This window comes from Anser brachyrhynchus (genome assembly GCF_964034855.1).
Source record: "Anser brachyrhynchus genome assembly, chromosome: 5".
Taxonomy (NCBI): Eukaryota; Metazoa; Chordata; class Aves; order Anseriformes; family Anatidae; genus Anser; species Anser brachyrhynchus.
The window spans coordinates 29,378,473-29,398,133 of record NC_137699.1 but is presented as its reverse complement, the minus strand read 5'-3'; the positions used below and the strand labels follow the sequence as shown (position 1 = coordinate 29,398,133).

The 19,661-nt window shown below is 48.8% G+C and overlaps 1 protein-coding gene across 8 annotated transcripts in view; it reads right to left on the bottom strand.

Annotated features, from left to right (window-relative positions):
- The window catches only part of SMOC1 (SPARC related modular calcium binding 1), a 127,417-nt gene extending 126,964 nt beyond the window's left edge, over nt 1–453 (bottom strand). For 4 of the 8 annotated variants that reach the window (XM_080595432.1, XM_080595433.1, XM_080595437.1 and 1 more), the window contains exon 1: nt 67–453. In XM_080595432.1, the coding sequence (XP_080451558.1) occupies nt 67–192 (126 nt within the window). In that variant the 5' untranslated portion in view covers nt 193–453. The remainder of the gene's footprint in view (nt 1–66) is intronic. The other 4 variants (XM_080595426.1, XM_080595435.1, XM_080595436.1 and 1 more) reach the window with 2 other exon arrangements.
- Nucleotides 454–19,661: the final 19,208 nt, after the last annotated feature.

Genomic DNA, 19,661 nt, shown 5'->3' with positions numbered 1-19,661 from the left:
GCGCCCAGCCCCGGGGGGCTCGCACCGGCGGCGGGGCGGCCCCGGCGGGGAGCGGGGCTCACTTACCCGGGGCCCCGCGGCTCGGTGCCCGCCGCCCTGGGGCAGATGCGCCGGCAGCAGCAGCAGCGCCAGCAGCAGCGGGCGAGCCCCGGCGCTGCGCCAGGCCGCGGGCAGCAGCGGCGGCGACGGCATCGTCCCCTCGGCGGCGGCGGCGGCAGCGGGGTGGCAGCAACGGGACGGGGACGACGGCGGGGCTCGGCGGGCGGCTGCGTGCGGGACGGCGGGGCTCGGCTGCGCCCCTCCCGCGGCGGCAGGTTCCCCGCCTCGGCCATGGGGATGCCCGTTATAAAGCCGCGGCCCGGCGGGGCGGGGCCGGCCCGCACGCCCCGCGCCGCGCACCCATGGCAGCGCAGCCGCCGCGGGACCGGGCCAATGGCGGGGCGGCGGCGGAGCCCCCCCGCGCCCCGCCCCGCGGCCGGCCGTGAGGCGGGCGCCGCAGGTTGGCGGCCGGGGGCGGGCCCCGAGCTGCGGGCGGCGGGGGGCGGCACCTGAGGGGCCGGCCCGCAGCCCCGCGGTGACAGCTGAGGGGCGGCCGGGCCCCGGGAGGGCTCCCCCGCCGCCCGGAGATCGGGGGGACCCGCTGCGGGTCTCCCTCGGGACATCCAGCCCGTGTGGGACCGCTGTGTGGGAAGGCGCCCGCGCCTGGAGACCCCGGGCTGTGGAGGCAGAGAGCAGTGCCAAGCCTCTGCCCACCTGCCGGCTGCCCTGGGGACCCTCGTTTTGATGGGTCTGGTTGCAGGGCAGAGACCCTGCGCTTCACAAAGTGATACTCATTGCAGCGCACATCATCACTGTGCACACAACAACGGCAATAACCTTCGGAGGGACATTTCTCGTGCTCGTGCAGAAAAACGCGCGACAGGCAGTTTCTTCATACAGCATATTTGGCTTTCTGCACTCAATGGCCTTACAAGAGCCAATATTCACACTTGTAAAAATTCCCTAGAGTGTATCCGCTAGGTATGGGGAGGGGCTGCTACGCCCACATGGAGAACCTTGTTACACAGCAGAAGTCATATAATTCTGGCATCTTATCAGAGCAAAGCAGGGTGTTTAGCTATAGCGGTTGCTTTCATCTTTCTTTTCTTCTCTCTCTCTTTTTTTTAAGTATTTATTTTAAAATGCCAGTATGTAACATTTTGTCATTAGCCTAGGCAGTATGAGCCGTTTGTTACTCACACGGAGCTCTGCCAGTATTCATTATTCTTGGCTTGCAGATCTCTCCGGAGCTCCAAACCCGGCAACCCATACAAGCCTACTGATATACCTTAGCCCTAACCCTCACCACTCTCTGCTATCCCGGTCCTAAACTTTGCCAGCTCTTCTTCAGCATGGCCTGCGGTATCCTCTGATTTTCCATTTCAAAGTCTCTCTGATCTACACCTGAACTGCTGCCATTCCACATGATATGAGCACAGACCTTGAGGGGAGGCGGGGAGGGAGAGCTGGAAAATCTATATATGAGTGTCCTTTATACATCAGGATCGCCTCTGCTGAGGTTGGACAAGTTATACCAGTGCACACCTGGCACCTGCAGAAAGAGAAGCAGAATCTAGCTCACTTTTGTTGAGGTGGAGGTCCGACCACCAAAGTACCACATCACCTTGGAGTTAAGTCTTGATGAAATTCCAGTCCGGATAACAATATCTCACTTGTCTACAATCCCCTCTCCAATTTCATGGGGAGTTTTTTTCATCTGATCTACTTCATGTGATGCCTTCATGTGTTCTTTAACATTTGCACTTTAAGCGTGGCTGTATCCCTTTGGTATATTTTCCACAGATAAACCCATGGATACCAGGACCTCTCTGCTAAATAAATGCTCATTACCTCCATGAAAAAAAATATATATATGTTTTTCCTGTTCCCTAACAGAGAGTACCAGCTATGCCAAAAGCCTACACTTCAATGCCTACGTGGCATTGACACCAGCAGCATCTTAACACCAAGTAGAAGTCCCATAGAGGGTCAGAAATCCTCAGTAGCTGAACGCTTTGACTACTTTATGGCCAAAGCTGTTTATAACCACAAGCATGTACCACTCCACCCTTGAACAATATTTCCATGGCCAGCTATTTCTCTGTAAGGACATCTACTTTCTTTGCGAAAAGTAATGGCATTAGTGTGATAACTGGGCCAGAGGAGACTCCACAGCCTGGCCACACAACCATTAAATCTTGCTCAGATGCACTGAGCCCAAAAACCATCAGAAGGACATTCAGTTACATGGTAGAGACACCAGCAGAGAGAATAATTCTCTGTGTTCAGTGGTGAATCACATTCACCGCTGAAAATTCATGCCTAACTCTTCAGCTAAGCGGGTGCTCCCTTTGGTATAGGTGCACTTTACTGGTGTGTTGTGTTCAAAGAAAAATGTCATTAAGCAAACTGCCCATACAAAGTTTTGTGCCCCTGCATTGCCCATTAATTTTCTCCAGATTCCTGGCAAGCAGGCTGTGCCTGTCTTGGGCACCAGTGGCACCGCCGAGATGCTGATGAGCCAAGAGGAGGCTAGTGTCCGAGCGCAAGAGGAACTGGTGCCTCACCTTCTCCCTTGAGCTCTTCTGTAAATCCCTGCCATCCCTTGGAGGCTGCGGTGCCAAACGCTGCGCTGGCACAGTGCCACTTTCAGTCGATGGTGTCTCACCAGCAAAGAACTTGCCCAGGGTGATTAACCGAAAACTACAAAGAGAGAGGGGCACAGAACTAGAAGCGAAGTTGTTCTTCATGTCCAGGCACTCATACGCCAGGCCCGGCGTTTGGATGCTTCCGAGCGAGATGTAAGCCCAGCAGTAATGAATTCAGCTATGCAATGCTGCTGGAGGTAGCACTGAAGCTAGTATCGTCGGGGCTTGTTGTGTGCAGCAGATACAGCCTACAGCTTGCACCTCTGGAGACTTACCCCAACATGTGCCTATAGGTGTTGATGATTAATATCTTGTTGCCATGGTGCACGCATAGCACGTGCACCACCGCGAATCCATGGCACACGGCGTATGTATTGGTGGTCTTGACAACTGTTCAGGGAGAACCGTTTGATTGCCGTGATTATTTGCCTTTGCTTCTACTTGTCTTGTCCTCGGACAAGTTTCAGGAGATTGCTGTCCTGTTTTGAACAGTATTGGCATCCACAACAGAACCGTCACGGGATCTGCCTGCCGCTGCTTCCATCAGAGAAGTTTAGCTCCTACAGGTTTAGCAGAAATTGTTACTCACACTTGCAATAAAGAATAATTCACTGCCTCCAAATATGAGCTGATTGCTTTTATAGACCAAATTAATGCTACTGGTTCTTTCTCAAGTCAGTGGATGTTACAATCACTCCGGCAGCAGGCCTAGATTTAGTTCCCTTTTTTGTCACAAAAGGAGTAAAGAGGAATATGGCTGATTTGCTGTGAGCTTGATTTGTTGTTAACTGTAACCTGATGCAGAATTTAGAGCTATCTTCTTGTACTTTATGCGTGTATAATAGTTTGAATAATAACAATCAGTTGTCCATTCCTGTCAGGCCTTGATTGCTGAGAACCCACAGCAGTGAAAGAGCCTTTCCTACTATGCTGACACCTCCAAATCTCCATCCAAAAGTGAGTTCGGGGCAGCCCAGAATAAAGACTGAAGAACCACACTTGAGCACACTCATGACCCTGTGCAGACTGGAATAGCAGCCACAGGAGAAGAGTCTGTGCAGTCACCCCAAACTGAAGCAGAACATCATTTCCCCAGCTTGGGGGATAGTGGGGAAAACTGAATTTGACCCTTAGGTCAAATAAGGCTGGAAATCGAAAGTCCCTGGATTTGAAAGGACTCAAGTCACAGCACATGGCAATGTCACGGTGCCATCCCACTGTCAGCACAGTTGCTGCCATGGGCAAAGTGTTCACGCTATTTAAAGATGTAGAGGCACACCGCTATTAGCATGTCTTGGGGTGGACTTGCTGGATTATGTCAGCAAAAAGGAGGCTCAATTTCTTATGAAAACTAATTACCTGTATGCCTGAGTGCAACAGAAACCCTGTAAGTGTCCTATTGGGCTTTTCATCCTTGAAGCTCTTGGCAGAATGCTCACCAATACTTGAACAAAAAGCTTTGCTACAAATATGACAAGACAGCAAGTCTTTTTCCATTAAATCCATCTAGACTCCACCACATTATTTATTATACTTTATATAGAAATTTTGTGTGGGGCTTTTCTCTAGGTAGCATATTAACTTGTGCAGGTCCTAGCTGCACTTCTTTGGTTGGCCAACGAATTGCCAGTAGTCCTGGTCATTCCCCATCACCACCAAACCCTCACCTCCTACTAGTACCTGTGCATCTGATGGTGCTACCATATCTTCACACCCTTTTGTTATTCCGCCACAGGAACAGGCTGTTGGCCATACACCAGTGTTATTATGAAAAAATAAACCTAAAAAGGAATGCAGTAAAGTGCAAGATGCAGTAAAGCCCATTTGAGCTTCCATAGTATTTTTCATGGTGCTGAAGCACATATCTGTTTTTAAGGGTGGAACTCCCACTATGACCTGGCTGGTGTTAGTATGTAATCTGCCAACTCCTTGAAAACAAGGATACTCTTTTTTACCATTTTACTTGGGTTTTGCAAATTCTAGGTTATAATGTTAAGAATTAGTATGAGGCCAGTGTAGTGATGGTGAATGATGGGTATTTATGTGGCACGTTCATTGTGCATTCTTTGAATTTCGTGAAGTAAATATAATATCACTTCAGGCTCTAAAAAGAATGCCAATCGACCATATCTTTAACCTTTAGAATCTTTAAAAGTGCTTAGGAACTTGCCAATTTTTTTTCTTTCTTTTTTTCTTTTTTTTTTCTTTTCAGTCAGCTATGAGATTGAAGTTGGGTTGGACTCCATATGGACTCCAGAAGAGAGGAGCTCTGTTCCAACCTCGTTTATCAATCTTATCAAGGCAAGGATTCTTTCTGCTCATCCTGTCTACCTGGGTGGGATAGATGGAAAGTGGGTGGGGAAAGAAATACCTCTGCACTGAAATTTTGAGGACTGGGTACTCTAGGCTGCAATTGCCAGGGAGAGCAGGTGGTGAACCTCCTGTACGTGTGAACCGTCTGCCCAGAGGAGTGGGCTCACCACTGAATGTGCGAAAGACGTGTAGGGGGATCAGGGCACAAGGAAGGCGGGGTCTTTTGTCTGACCTCTACTTCAGGTGATCTTCCACTAACACAGACAACAGCAAAAAGGAGGACAAAGCAGATGAGGATCAGGCCCTGTGAGCTCAACAATGACATGGGATTTATTTATTTATTTGTTTGTTTATTTTGTCACTTGAGCACATTCACCTTGTCTCATTAGAGAGGTACTCAGATCTTTGGATTCAGATATTTTGTGTCATGGGTTTACATCCCCCTCCATCTATCTTCCTCCATCAACAGTCCTTATCCTCAGTAAGCTCAAAATCAGACTGGTGTCTTAAACGGCATGAAAGAAGATCGGAAACATATTTTAGAAAAGAATCTTTGGCATCATATTAGCCACCCTCTGTCTTCCGAGCTAGGGACAAAAGGGTGACAAAACAGCAGGATACAAACACGATGCCTTGATCCTACAATTTTTGATCAGGGCCAAGAGTAACGCTCATTATCAGACAGGCAAAGTTTGTTTTTTCTTCCCCACCAGTTTCTTAGCACTGATTTAGGCTTCACACTGACACCAGCAAAACTGCACTTAAATCACAGCCCTGAGAACCGGCTACACGTATCCAAAGCTGAGCAGAGTTCAAACCTCAGCCCTGCGCTGATACAGAGTCTTTTCTGTTTTAAATTGCCCACCCACTCACTATTCCCAGCTGCCGAGCCACATAACGTTCAAAGACCACACACAAGGTGCAAGAGCAACAGGGGCCTGTTGAAAATTAAAGTGCAGCAGCTTCGTCGAGAGGATAGGCTCCAGCATTGCTGCCTAGAAAATGGGGGCAAGGAATGAGGACGGAAGGGCAGACAGAGACCGTGGGAGATCCATACAGAAAGCAATGGGAATCTATACCAGAGCATATTTTACTGAAATCCCCTACCCTCAGCACACAGATAAGAGAGAGACAGAGCTTCCCATATGAACACAGGCAAGAAGCAGCTCAGAAAAGGAGGTGGTGCTTTCCTGAGTCTGGAGATGATGCTGGGGTGCCTGTTGGCTCACTGAAAGTACCTGGAGCCAGTCAAAAAATGTCTCTGTGCCTTATTTCTCCCTGTTGAGCAAGTATCAAGAACTGTAAGAGCCTCACATGAATGTTGTGTAATGCAAGTGCCAGGTACTAGCAGGAGAGCTATCTCCCATGGCCCCTGACAGACAGCAAAACTCTCAAAGGGCTCTGGCTCCTTATTCTTCTCACCAGTGCTGCTGCTGAAGGGACCTTGTTCTGAGAAAAGCACTCGTTTGGATGCCATCTAGTAGTGTCAACCATCCCATTGTAAGAACACACTATTATTGAAAATTAAGGTCTTGTGATGGCACAAACAGAAAGGGGCCAGCGCAATCAGAAGGTGTAACATCCCCAAGTTTGGAAAACAGCAAGGCCCTCCTGCTGGCCTTGGGCTAGAATTTGCAGGGTCTGAGGGAAATTAGGGAAAATCAACCTTACCTTCAACATATCTTCTCAGATGGCAGATTTTGCTATGATTTTGCACAAAAAGGGACTGTTCACCTTCAAGTGTTTTAAAAACATTCTTTTGTTCCGTTGCTTCTATACATAATAAATGTGTGTTTATATGTTTATACATCAAGATTTTGTGCTTAGTTGCTAACCGAGGCTAAATACTTCAAGGCTGAGTCAAGCTGCACTATAAATGTGGGCTATTTTGCCCATCACTAAATGAAACTGCTTCACCGCTGAGACAAGGCAATGTTGTAAGGGCGCGCAGTGCAACCCAGCCATTCGGAACAAGAAACAACGAAGGTGGTTTCTAACAGAAAGTGCTCAGGCTGTTTGAAGAGGCAGGCTGCCAGGGCTCTACGGGTATCATCCTACTCCCCAGTCCTCAGCTGGGACATGGGTTCAGGAGAGATGAAAGGAGGAAAGATGAAACGGCACGCCATGAACTTTCTTACTGCAACTCTGGTTGCTGCTAGCAAAAGCAAGCAAGCCAAGGAGACACTGGAAGAAAAGACTCCCTCAAGAAGCCCACACCAAATACTCGGAGGCAGTGGTCTGAACCCAGAGCCACACACTGCAGCCAGCATCTGTGCCTGCAACGGTCTAAACTAGAGCCACAGATGCAGAAGCACTTGTGGTGTTTCCAGGCTCTTGCATTCCCAGATCTGGGCTTCAGAACATGCTCAACAATAAACAGAGGAAGAGATGCTGAGACTGGGATTGTGGCAATTACTGCTTTTGCTCTTTTGATTTTGCTACATTCTTAAAAAAAAAAAAAAAAGTACAAAATGTACAGAAAAAAATAAATATATATTTTAAAAAAAGGCATGTACACATACTGCTTCTTTCTTCTGACCCCTGTCAGAAACTCTGTGCAGAAAAGAACTTCCAGCACACAATCGCCTGCAACCAGCTTTTTTGAAATATCCTACTGTGATACATATCAACCTTTTGCTTTGATTGATAGACTTTGCTAGGGAAACACGGCAGAACAGATGTGAGTGCATGGGTGCCATCAAATGAATTTTAACGCTCTTTCTCCCCCCCCTCCCACCCACACGCTTATAAAGTTATTCTGGAAGACATGTGAATCCTAAATTATGGGGGAGGGGAGACTGGGGATTAAGGGACATCTGAAGAAAGTAGTATAAAATTGCACTGAAAGCAAAAATCCTCCCACCATAACCTACCCTTGTCCACCCCTGTGTCAACAAATATGCAACCAATTAATGTAATTGCAGAGTTATTTATGGTGCACAGGAAAGTGTAGTCAGGGACCCTGAGAAACAAGGTTGCGGGGATAGGAACGCCTGGGCTTTCCCCCCTCCCTCCTTTGCAGATGTTTAAGTTGACTTGTGGTGTCCATGTGTCTCATAACCCAGAGCCTGTCGGCTCTGCAGGTGTTGCTTGCTGCATGGGGGTGGGTGAAGTGGATGAAAGGAGACCTGAAAAAGAGTTGGGGTCTTCTGATTTCAAACTGTGACCAAAAGATATTGGCTGTTTTTAAATATTCCCCCCCCCCGCCCCTTGCAGCCTACAAAAGCCCCATACTTAATCCCTTCAGATGACCCTTTCCGACAGCACCAACAACATTTGAACACAACAGGGGAAAAAAAATTCTTAACTCCATGATTTGATTGTTCGGGGTGACAGTTTTGTTACTGTTCAGTGCCCTGCACAAGAGAGGTTTTAATTAGAGCTATTGAGTGGTTTGAATTGGCACAATTAGGGTCAGCATTAATGATTGCTGCATGTGTTCTTTTGAACAGTAAGGGCTTTTTTTTGCCCACGGACAGGAGGGGGTAGCAGCTAATGAACTAGGAGAGTGCAAATTATCTCTGCAAAGCTGGGGCAAGTGTAATACACACTGGGGTTGGAGCAGAGCAGGAGAAAAGAGCGCATCTTGCGGGGCTGAGCCAGAAGGCTTCCCAGCAGTGTGCTGAGCACCATCCGTCCCCACTGCTTGCCATTCGCTTCCTCAGGTACTGAGTACTGCACGGAGCACTGACAGAGATGTGTTCCTTGCATTGCAAGGGAAGGCTTCAGAGAGTCAAAACACATGTACTGGAAGGTACGAAAGGAGATGGGAGAAAGACTGCGGCCTGCTGAAAACCAGGGACCTGCTCGTGCAAATTGGTGCTCCCACGAGTAGGCTTTACCCACCTCCCATGTACTTCAGTTGGCTTACAGGATCAGTTCAAAGGAATACAGCCACATAAGATATGTATTTGTGTATAAGCACACCTCCCATGCATGGGTGGAAATGCCTCCCAAAAAAGCAGGCCTGCCCTGACTGCGCTGAAGGTGGATGCAAGAGGCAAGTGTGTATGGCAGCTCTTCCAAAGGCTGCCCCCACCCCTGCTGAGGAAACAGGAGTCCTCACAGCACCTGCAACTTGACTTAGTGACCACTTCCTATGGCCTCCTTGGGGCTTGAAGGTCTCCTAAAACATGCCTGTTACATAGCCTGAGCCACGTGCTCCATGAAGACGTGCAGAAAACCTCCGGGGCTGTAAGCGGAACACGCTGCCGTGGCACCCCAGCAGACTCGGAGGCCTCCCTTCCACTTAGTTTGTGTGAGAACGGGCCGGCAGGTGGTGGTGACACCAACCCCACATCACTAGTAGGGGCTCCTGTGGACCTGGCTTAGGTCTGGCTGCATCACCCTAGTCGGGGGCTGGTCTGTTTTGGTCTGGCCCCTAAATACCTGTGTAGGTCAGCAAGTCCTCTTCAAAACGTCATCTCTACTTGCGTGCAGGAGTTATATCTCCTGAACGTGGCCCAAAGATGGAGATTGTCAGGCTCCATGTGCCAGAGACAAAGATATTTCAATAAGCTAAGCTAGTTGGCAGAGCAGAAAAAATAGCACGAACATACATACTGCTGGAGGACCGGCTCTCATACATTTTTCACAAAACATTTTCAGCCAAATTTCCTGCAGCCATCCCAGAGCGTGGCCACCAACACCTAACCACCCAAGTTTTTGAGGCCAAGCATTCGTGCCAGCCAAGGCTACACACCCCACCAGTACCTGTGCTTGCAAAGCAGGTAAGGCTTTGTGCACCACTGGAATGGAGAAGCTTGGTAAAACCCTGGGTGTGCAATCTCAGTTGGGAACTAGCCAAATACTTCACCGCTCATCTATGCAAAAGGAGACAATGGTGCCCAAAATATGGAGGGAATAGGGCTCTTTGGTGTGGTTAAACACAGGTTACTCTGTATTTCTGTTTGTAGGTGTTTTCAGGTATTTCAGTGCCTCCCTCACTCTCTAGAAATAATAATCTTCTATTAAAATATCCCACTTTCTTCTTTTAAAAAAAAAGTAAATCATATTATTCTTATTTAATTCTGTGCTCATAGTCTCTAGGCCTAAACCAGCTGAAATTTAGACTGTAACTAACTGGTGATGCTTTGCAAACTGCAGCCAATGGCTGGATAAAAATCCAGTGGGCACTCGCAGCTATGAGATAGCCTTACATTGTTCCCCTGGTAGAAACCAGTAGCCTAAAGTAGGCTGCCTCACCTCGGGTGTGGGCTACCTACTCATTTGTCACATCTGTGGCTTTACAACAAGCTCTTTCCTTTATTACCTTTGTGTGTGCGTGGTGCTAACACCCAAGAGGCATGAGGGCCAACCCTGTAGAGGCTCTGCCTCCGCTGCCGCCAGCAGGATGCGGGTGTCCCAGCCTCCAGGACGTGAAGTGCTCAGCAGCATCAGGCAGAGGTGTGCTGCTGCCAGCAGGAACTGGAGCTCAGCAGGTGGACTGCAGGAGGTGAGAGCAGAGCTGCAGGCACTGCTCAGCCACTCGTCTGGGGCAGGGCTCCGTCCCCAGGCCCTCTCAGGAGCCAGCAGCATGGCTGCAGGTGGCTTCGTCTCAGCAGGCACCCCTGAGTGGAGAAGACATTCCCTGACCAGGAGGAGCTGGTTCCACTGAGGCTCAGCACCAAAGCAGAATTGGAGCGCCTGGGGAAGGGCAGAGACACAAGGAACGTCTCACCAGCGCTCAGCCCCTTTGCCACTGGCTGCTTTTACCTCCTCTCCCCCAGGTCCATCTCATAAGGACTTCAACTGTTCCCACGTCCAGCGTTTTGGTTTGGGCAGACATCCAGCATCGCTAGGCAGATCCAAAACGACACCTCACACATTCTTGAAGGTGTGAAAGAAACAACCAAGCTGAATAGTTTCTCCACCCTCAGGATGCTAGAGGTAATCCCATAGACTTGCCAAGGAACAAGCAAGGACATCCACAAACATTTCACGACCACCTTCTTTGAGTCTACTTTGTTATTAAACAGCTAGGGGCTTTGGCATTAGGTGGAAAGCTGAACATACAACTGCTCAGAAGTGACCTCTGCCTTGAGTTTCTTACCATATATCCTCAAAAAGTCAGCCCCTCAGAGATTTTTCGATGAAGACTTGGATATACATCATCATATAAGTGTATTAATAGTCCTCATATAGGTCTATTACAAGCAAATAAAAATGCTGCAGCCTGGAGGATAGGGACAGTGATATCAATGCAGGCAAAGCTGTCATCTGGGCTCCAGCGTGAGCTTAAGCAACCTGAGAAGGATGTGGGAGCTAAAAGGCATGAGAGAAGGGATGTGACACATGGAGAGCTGAGTGTGAGAGGGAATATTATGAGAAGCTGGCAAAAACTGCAGATAGCACCACGAGGGCTGGCTGGATTTCTCAGGTGGTTAAGGGGGACGTATGTGAGAAGCAGCCAAACCACACAGATAGCTGGAGGGGAACACCAAGGACATTCTGGGAAATAGGACCTCACCAGGCTAGCGAGCCCGGTACCCGTGCTGGTAATAACACAAAGCTGAGATAATCTAGCCGCCAGTATCAGAAATACCAAATTCAGGTGTGAATATGGCAAAACTATGGTGGTCTACTGAGAAAAAAGGACTAAGGTGCAGGTTGTCTCTTTGGATCCAGTCCGGGGCAAACAAAGGGAAATGCAACTTTGGCAAAAAGAGGGGTCAAGAAACACAAATGGATAATAAGGTGTGCAGTTCATGTCACTGAGGGCATCTGGGGACACTTGTCAAGCAGTCCTGTATGCGATCACTGCAGCTGGAGTCAGACAATGAACCAAAACCCTTGTTCTGGCCATGCCAGAAGAGTCAAACCTGCTTCTAACCCAGGCAGAAGACGGGTGAGCAGTGCAGGACAGGTGCTTTCATTTGCAGTTAAGCAAACCCCTGGACAGACAGATTGAGCACCCCAACATCACCACATTGGTGCCTATTCCAGGCCCAACATCATTTGCAACTGCCCACCACTTGATAACAGATAGGAAGATAGGATTTAAAGGCTTTCTGTTTGTTTTGGTTTTGGTTAGTTGGTTTTTCTTTGGTTTTCAGTTAACACAGATAAACCTGGGACAAAAGAAAGTGCCTCACCTACCCTCACGCTCTTGGTCTACACCCAAGAAGTATCTTCCAAGAAGACACTTTGGACTGAGAAATCAGTACTGCCTCTCCTCTACCTCAGTGCGGGCACTGATTAGGAAAGGCAAAATACCCCACAAGCCTGTTGCTGAAGTGATACTTAGCAGTTCTGTAAGCACTCCCAGTAGAAGCTGTAAATGCAGACTTGAAAACTGTCAGGAAAAGCAAATTACTCAGAATTTATGTAATCTGAGCTCTGGCTGAAATTTTGAGTCTTATTTTACTTGATTTAGTCAATCCATTTCTAACTTGAAGAAATACGTCGACTTGAAGCTCCACAGCATTTCATTCACTGTCACTCGGATCACCTATAAACCAGCAGAGAGACTGCTTTTCATAACTCCTCCGCATCGGTTTGTGTCATACCGCTACATTGCTGTGCTGCAGCCAGACCAGCTGAGCTATGGTGATTAATGGCCCCTGGAGACTAAGATGCAAGGCATCTCTCCTTTACCAAGTATTGAGCAGTGAATTTCCCCTCACAGACTTTCCTCCATATTCCCAGGTCTCTTTCCCCTGGCACATCCAGAATTTGTCCTAGCTTAGACCTTGCATGGGGAAGCCAGTAGCCCTCAGCAACTAAAATTTCAGCTCTTCTTTCCTAGGAGAGACTGCTGTTTGTCACCCCAGAGCTCGTTTCCTAGCCCTCTGCTGTAACCTCTTCCAAAGGCAGCTTTTCCTCCAGCCTTGCTACAGCGAAAATAAGTTACTCAGAGTCTGCATCTCAGAGCACTTTGGAAAACTCCGGTGTTGCCAAGGCACTGGCAGGGGGCTGAAAGAAGCCAAGTGTTTTGCTGAATGCTCTTTTGCAGAATAGAAGTATGAGCAAAGCTGGACTCAGCGTACCATCAAACTCATCAGATGTGACTACCAATACCCACTGCAGAAACGGGTATGAGAGCTGGCAGGAACAGAGGCACACACCTATGTGACTTCTAAACTTCCCAGAGCCCCTCCTCACACTGATTTCTCACCAAGCCTGAAAACGTCTGCACTTATTGGAGAATCTATGAGAAAGAGGGGTTTGTCAGCAAAGCAGCATATTCCATATGCCAAAGAGGCATTTGTCAGCAAAGCAGCATATTCCACATGCAACATCAGTTTAGAGTGATGTTTTAAATCTGGTTGGAATGATGATTCTGTAAAACAAACAAACAAACCCACAACTGAGGTAGAGCTATGGCTGTATGTTTAAAACAACTGATTGCGGAGTCACATCTTCACCTTCTTCAGCTGTCCCATTTGCACTGCCTGCACATTATTTACCTTCTCTCATCCTCAAGCCTTCCACTCTTGAACTAAAGAAACCCTACATAGTTTTCCTTGGTGCTATGGCAGCTAGTGCCTGTAATGCAAGATCCCACACAAGAAGTGTAGAAAGTTGTGAAAAATCAGCCTTTTAGCCTGGTCCTCAGCTGGGAAACGTCAGCAGAGCTGGTGCTGTTGGAGTGGCACCAAGGTCCTCAGCTAGGATCAAAGTCAAGGAACGGCAGACCAACGTGGTCCTGCTGACCAGGCAGCTCCGAATCAGAGTGCCTTAGGGCTCCAGCACTGCCATGACAGGGTGGCCCCAAGGAAAGCTTCCCACAGGGAGTTACAGCAGGGGCACAGACAGGGAACATAGAATCTGAAACAATAGATAACAATACTGCAAGTGGAGATCCAGTGATCCAACCAGAAGGTACAATGAACGACAATTGTTAGGTCTTCTAGCTGAGGAAGTGTTGCAGCCTTTCTGAGAAGCCAGTCTTTGTTGGCGTACTTGTTAAGGTCCAGCCAGCTGGTACTGTAGGATATGGATGGCCTGCATGGAGACAGTCCTTTGTGGCCTGCAGAGCCCCTAGGTGGTCTGGCAAAAAGATCTCCTTGGGTCCTGCAGCCCTCTGTCTTCCAGTGGGAAAGCTACCAGCTCTCTAGCTGGTGAAATTTCTAGCACGTGACCAAAATAATGACTCTATGCAAATGATGGGAGGGGAAAAAAGGGGGGGGGGGGGGCAGTTCAAGCATGAGGAGCCATTGGCCAAGCACAGGCAAGCAATATTGCAACAAATGCAACACTCTTTCCTTAAAACTGAAAGTATCTTGGAATTTGTCTGAGGCAACAAGGCTAATTCACTCTTCTGGAAAAAAAAAAAATCACGTTCACCTTGGTAAGAACAGCCATTACAGAATTAATTCATTTCTGATGATTTTTAGAAGAACTAACATACACAGTTTATAGGACGAAATGTCTTTCAGCATGAGCTCTGCTGAGCGCCGCTGCGCTCCAAGAGAGAAGATATCTCAATGCCAAGATGCTGGGGAAAGAAACAGCCGTAGCACTGACTGTCATTTCTGAAAACAGCCATCAGCCAAGCAGGTTGCAACGCAGTGACTGTCAGTAGTCCCTGCTGAGGATGTAAGATAAGCAAGATGACGTACCCTCTGGAGTCACCCTGCTCCCACAGAGAACTGAGATGAATGGCTTCAGCCAGGTACCCAGTTTTGGGGAAACTTGTTGGGCAGGGAGGGCCCCATTTCAAGAGCTGCAGGACTGGACACCCCCCTGGACACACGCTAAATAAACTGAGTGTCATTATTTCTTGCTTTTTATGAATCTCTGTCACTGGACTTAACAGCAAACAGGTTTTATCCACATGTCGATGACTTAACTGAGCACAGGAGCGTTGCCAGGTCACATTGGTAGTTATGGAATACCTTTCCCATGTGGCCATTGCTGTAATTTACAGGAGAGATCATCCCCAATCACCACGATCTGAACCAAAGGCAAAAACTTTTAGTGCCTGAGCAAGGTAGTTTCCTGCACAGCCTCAGCCCCCAGCCTGAAGGCAGTGACAGCCACCATCAAAATTCATACACATGGATGCCTGACTTGAGCACCACATCTATGTAGGCTACTGAGAAAAAAAAATAAGTAGCTAATTTTCAGCAGTAATTAAGTTAAATTTTAAAGTGAGATTTCTACTCAATATATTGTCTTCATGGGTTTTGCTCTGACACCTCACGCCCTCTCCTCACCACCTCCTCCATCTCTCCAAGCCACAACAGCCCAGCAAAGGGCTGGCCCACCGCAGCCCGGCATCGCGGTCAGCCCTGCCCCTCGCTGAGCTCTGCAAGCCAGCAGAGCCCAGCCTCACCTCCGCATCCCCAGGTGTGTTTGTGGTTAGCATAACTTTTACGATTGTGATGATGCAAGGCCTGAGCCTGCAGGCGAGGCGGTCCAGGCAGCGCCAAGCCAGGAATCCCAGCTGTGCAGCACCTTGCTGCGCTGCCCCAGCCACGGGCGGGCAGGGAAAGGGCTCCCAGCAAGGCAGAAAGGGAGTGACAGAGCCCAGCAAGGGTGCTGGTACTCACGGCAGCCCTCATCAAGTGCTGTCCTTCCTCTTGCATCATTCTAAAAAAAATCCTAACCTCATCTGCTCTCTGCACTTAAATCTGACATTTGGATGCAGAGGGCCAGGCTGGCACAGGAAACATAATTTAAGAGTGTCTAGCCTCGTGCTTGGTAAATTGGGCCCATTATACAACCCCCTGTCTGTATGTATCACCTTACATATAGGGTACGTATTGATGAAGGGGGATTTTTACATGCTGAATAACATCCACATGTTACCCAGGAGATATTTCCTGTTCTTGGTGCTGCTGTGTCATTAATTTTCCTGCTTGTTTTTACTGTTTATCTCTTGAGCTGAAGCGTCTAGAACTGTGAAAGCCCCCTCCAAGAAGTCAGTAATATAAACACCATCAATATTTATGATGGACACATAGAGAAAAATATTCCACGATGCAATGCCTTGTTTTCCACACTGCTCAGTTAGGGCTGGGATGCCTCAGAGTGCTCTTCGGCTTTGCCTGTCTTCCATTTTTCCCCCAAGCAGCCCAGTCACCTCGCAGCACCGAGGATTTTCTGTCCCTTTAACAATCCCCTCGCCTGCCAGACTTCCTCCTTTCATAGCCCCCAGGCGCTCCCCCGTCTCTCCCCCAGGGCTAGTTAATATGTGCCAAATCCTGACACCCTGAATGGTTTCCCAACGCCGACACTAATCACATTTTCGGGAGCAGGTCAGCAGTGAAGGAGCTGAAATTCGTGTGAAAAAGTCCCCGGGATGGCCCCGGTGCCTCACACCTGCGTGCCCTATTCATCCGCACTGTTTACACATTGTCATCCACAATTAATTCTTTCCAGGGACGCTCCACCGCCTGCCCTCCCGTTGCACAGGGACCCCATTCGGAGCTGTTGTGTCTGTTAAATTGAGCATGGGGTGCTGTGATTAAATTAAGTTTTGTGGCTCTCTCGCTCTCCCTCCCTCCCCTTCTCCTTTCTCTCTGTTAATAACGATGCCTGATAGAAGATTGCTGGCACTGGAGTAAAGAGGTAATTACAGGCACTAAAAGTAGGGGAAGAAAAGTTTGTATTTGGAAATGTGAATGGGGACGTCTTTTCCAATGCTACCCTCGGTGCGAGGTGGAAACAGCAGCCCCGTGCAGTGTCCAGGGTACAAGGAGGAGGGCATGGAGCTGCACGTGAAGGTCTGCCATAGGCAGAGCAGAACTCAGATCCGAGCGAGCCTCTATCTCCTGCCCTGAAAATGGGTTTTCTTCAGCAAGTGTCATTCCCACCTTCTGCTGCGGTACAGGACTGCTTGGGCTGCACAGCTGTGTTAGTGCATCTATGGGGCATGCACCAGGAAAATTGCTCTTCTCCCAAGACATCATACCCAAACACACCAGGAGAAATCCCCTGAGCTAGAGGGCTACCAAATTATGTCCCCATACTGACATTCATCTGCACCATGGAACAAAATATGGAACGAGAAAGGCTCCTGGGAGATGAGGAGGAGAAAAACAAGAGACAGGAATTTGACCAGCTTTTACACTCTACAAGTTTGCAAAAACACCCATGAGGCAGCAACATTTCATGAAGTGGACAACTGTTTTTTATTACTGGTATGTCTGTGAAATCAAAGAGCCATTTTTTGCTCAGAACAGGAACGTGCAGAAACTCCAAGCAAGCCGAGCCGGGTGGATTTGGCTTTCCGCCTTAGTTCAGCCACTCGCAGGACTCGCTACCACAGTTCGGCTGCAGCCCTCTGGCACAGCACGCTAAATGTCACGACGGCAAGAAGAACAGGCCCCAGACCCTCCTAGCCAGCTGAAGAGCAGCCTCTATTTGCTTTTCAAACACTAGCTCACTTCAGACAAAAAAAAATAAAATAAAATAAAACAAGAATTGCCCTAAGTTCTGAGGCCCCAATATCCAAGACGTATTAAACATCACAAAATTCATTGGCTACAAGCACAGTCTCTTAAGGCTTGGAAAATAGCAGCCTCTCTGATTTTTATCCTATGCAAGAAAATTGCCCCTGCAAGAGAAAAATCTTCATGTCAGCAATTAAAAAAACAGCCGCCTCATAAATATTGCTGTAAAATATTGTTGCATGCCCATATGAAACGTGCTGGAAAGCACATGCTACATCCCCCTCTAGTGCTGAACCACTACAGAATAGCAACCTAACGCTGCTGCTGTTTTCTTCAGCAGGAGTGGAGACTTTTCTGCAGCAATCCATGATTAGGCCCTATAAATGAACCAGGAAGGTGGCTGCCACATGTGAAGGCATTTTTACTGGATGCTATCTGCTGTACAGCAGATACATTCATAGGGACTGAGAAGCCTGAGAGTCCTTGAAATCAGTAGGGTTTAAATAACTTGTAAATACCCAGGACAAATGTTTTTTTTTTTTGCAAGTCCCCTTACTTATTCTGTACTTCCACTGGAAAACTATCGAGCCATACATGTCACACACCTGATCAAGGCCCACCCCACAGCATCCAAGGCCTTTTGTGCTCTGCATGGAGCAGTACCAGAGGAAAGCAGCCCCTCCATAAGCACCAGTTATATTTATTACCCTCCCTATCATCCTCCCTTCACAGACCTTACTGAGAAAAGGAGCCCATCAGCTTCCCACGAAACAGCCCCTCTGGGTTAGATGGGGAAGACCAGTTTTGGTGGGTGCCTGCACCCTATAACACCAGCCTGTCTCACTGCCTGCACCTACAAGGATGGTCAAATTCAACGCCGAGGTCACACCAGACGTACGGGTGCCCAGAGCATCTGGCAGCTCACAGCAAAGCCATGCAGGCTGCAAGCCCTGTTTGCCAAGCACACAGGGAAGAGCACTGGGCACCCCAGATTCCCCTGTGCTTTGTGAAGCAGAACTCTTTAAGGGTTCGGTTTGCACCCACCTTGCAATCTACTTGGGCATGGCCTCAGCTCATTAGCAGACGAGGGAGGAAGCAGGGCAAGGGCCAAACATCAGGGACCCAGGTGGGTGAAATCTGCCAAAGCAGACAACAGCTGAGCACAGGTCTTTATAGTGGAGGCACTTGAGCAACATCAGTGGCAGGTGGGGGCAGCCCTGCCTACGAAAATTTAAAGGGAAGGCTCACAGTTAAGTTGTTTTCCTGAAGTAGAACTACTAGAGATATTAATAATATAGTTGTGACAAATCCTGCAAGCTGCCTACCACCCTTTTCTCCCACCGAAACCAGTGAGAGTGGAGGATGTTCAGCGAATTATACCACTTGCCCAGTTAATAAACAATTTACCGAAGGATGCACAGTTTTGAAGTGCTCTGTAAACACATATTAATCAATCATTAGATAATTAAGATAATTCCCTGCTCTTTTTCCCCGGCACTCCCCAGTTGATAGATGTTCCTATAGCAACGCAGCGGTACGGGGAATGCAGGGCTCGGCCAGGCGATGCTAGCGGAGGACCTTTGCTCTCCAGCCCTCCAAAAGTCACGCAGGGCAAGCGGAAGGGGGCTGCGAGAGGTGACATGCAGGAAGGAGGCTTTCAATTTTAATGGAGATTCTTGCGATGACAGTCTATGCAAATAGGTACATGAAAGAGGAGAGGAAACAGGCAGGGGGAAGGGGGGGAGAAATTAACCCTGGTTCGGATTTCAAAGCAAGCCGGGAATAATTTTTGTAGCTAAGAATAGTTGCAATCCACCTTGTTCGCCTCGGTCTCGGCCCTGCATAATCCTGACGTTCGGGGTCTGAAATTACAGCTGGGGGAGGGAGGCCCGTGCTGGCGGCCCAGGAAGCGCTGCCGCTGCCCAGGCCTCTCCGCCATCACCTTTATGGTTCCTTTGTGTCACCAAAGCCAGCGCCGAACAAAGGAGCAGGCCCTCTGCTTTCGCAGGGCCCTCGCAGTTGTTTTGCAAATGAGATTGCTTGATTGGAGAGCAAAATCAGAGATCTTTTGAAGCTGCTGCCCAGGAAAGGGGGAGGAGGGGCCCAGTCCTGCACAGCAAGCAGTAGGATCTGCCTGGTCGAGAATGAACCAGAGCAGCTGGTAGGTAAAATTCTTCAGGAACACCAGCAAGACCCGACAGCCGTCTCCAGAAAAGAAGAGGGTCTGCTAACATCCCGAGAGCAACTTCTGTTCTTATGTCAGCCCTCTCACCCTCGCTCCCCCTGGGGGCCAGCCAAGCCAGAGGCTGCCTGGGCCGCA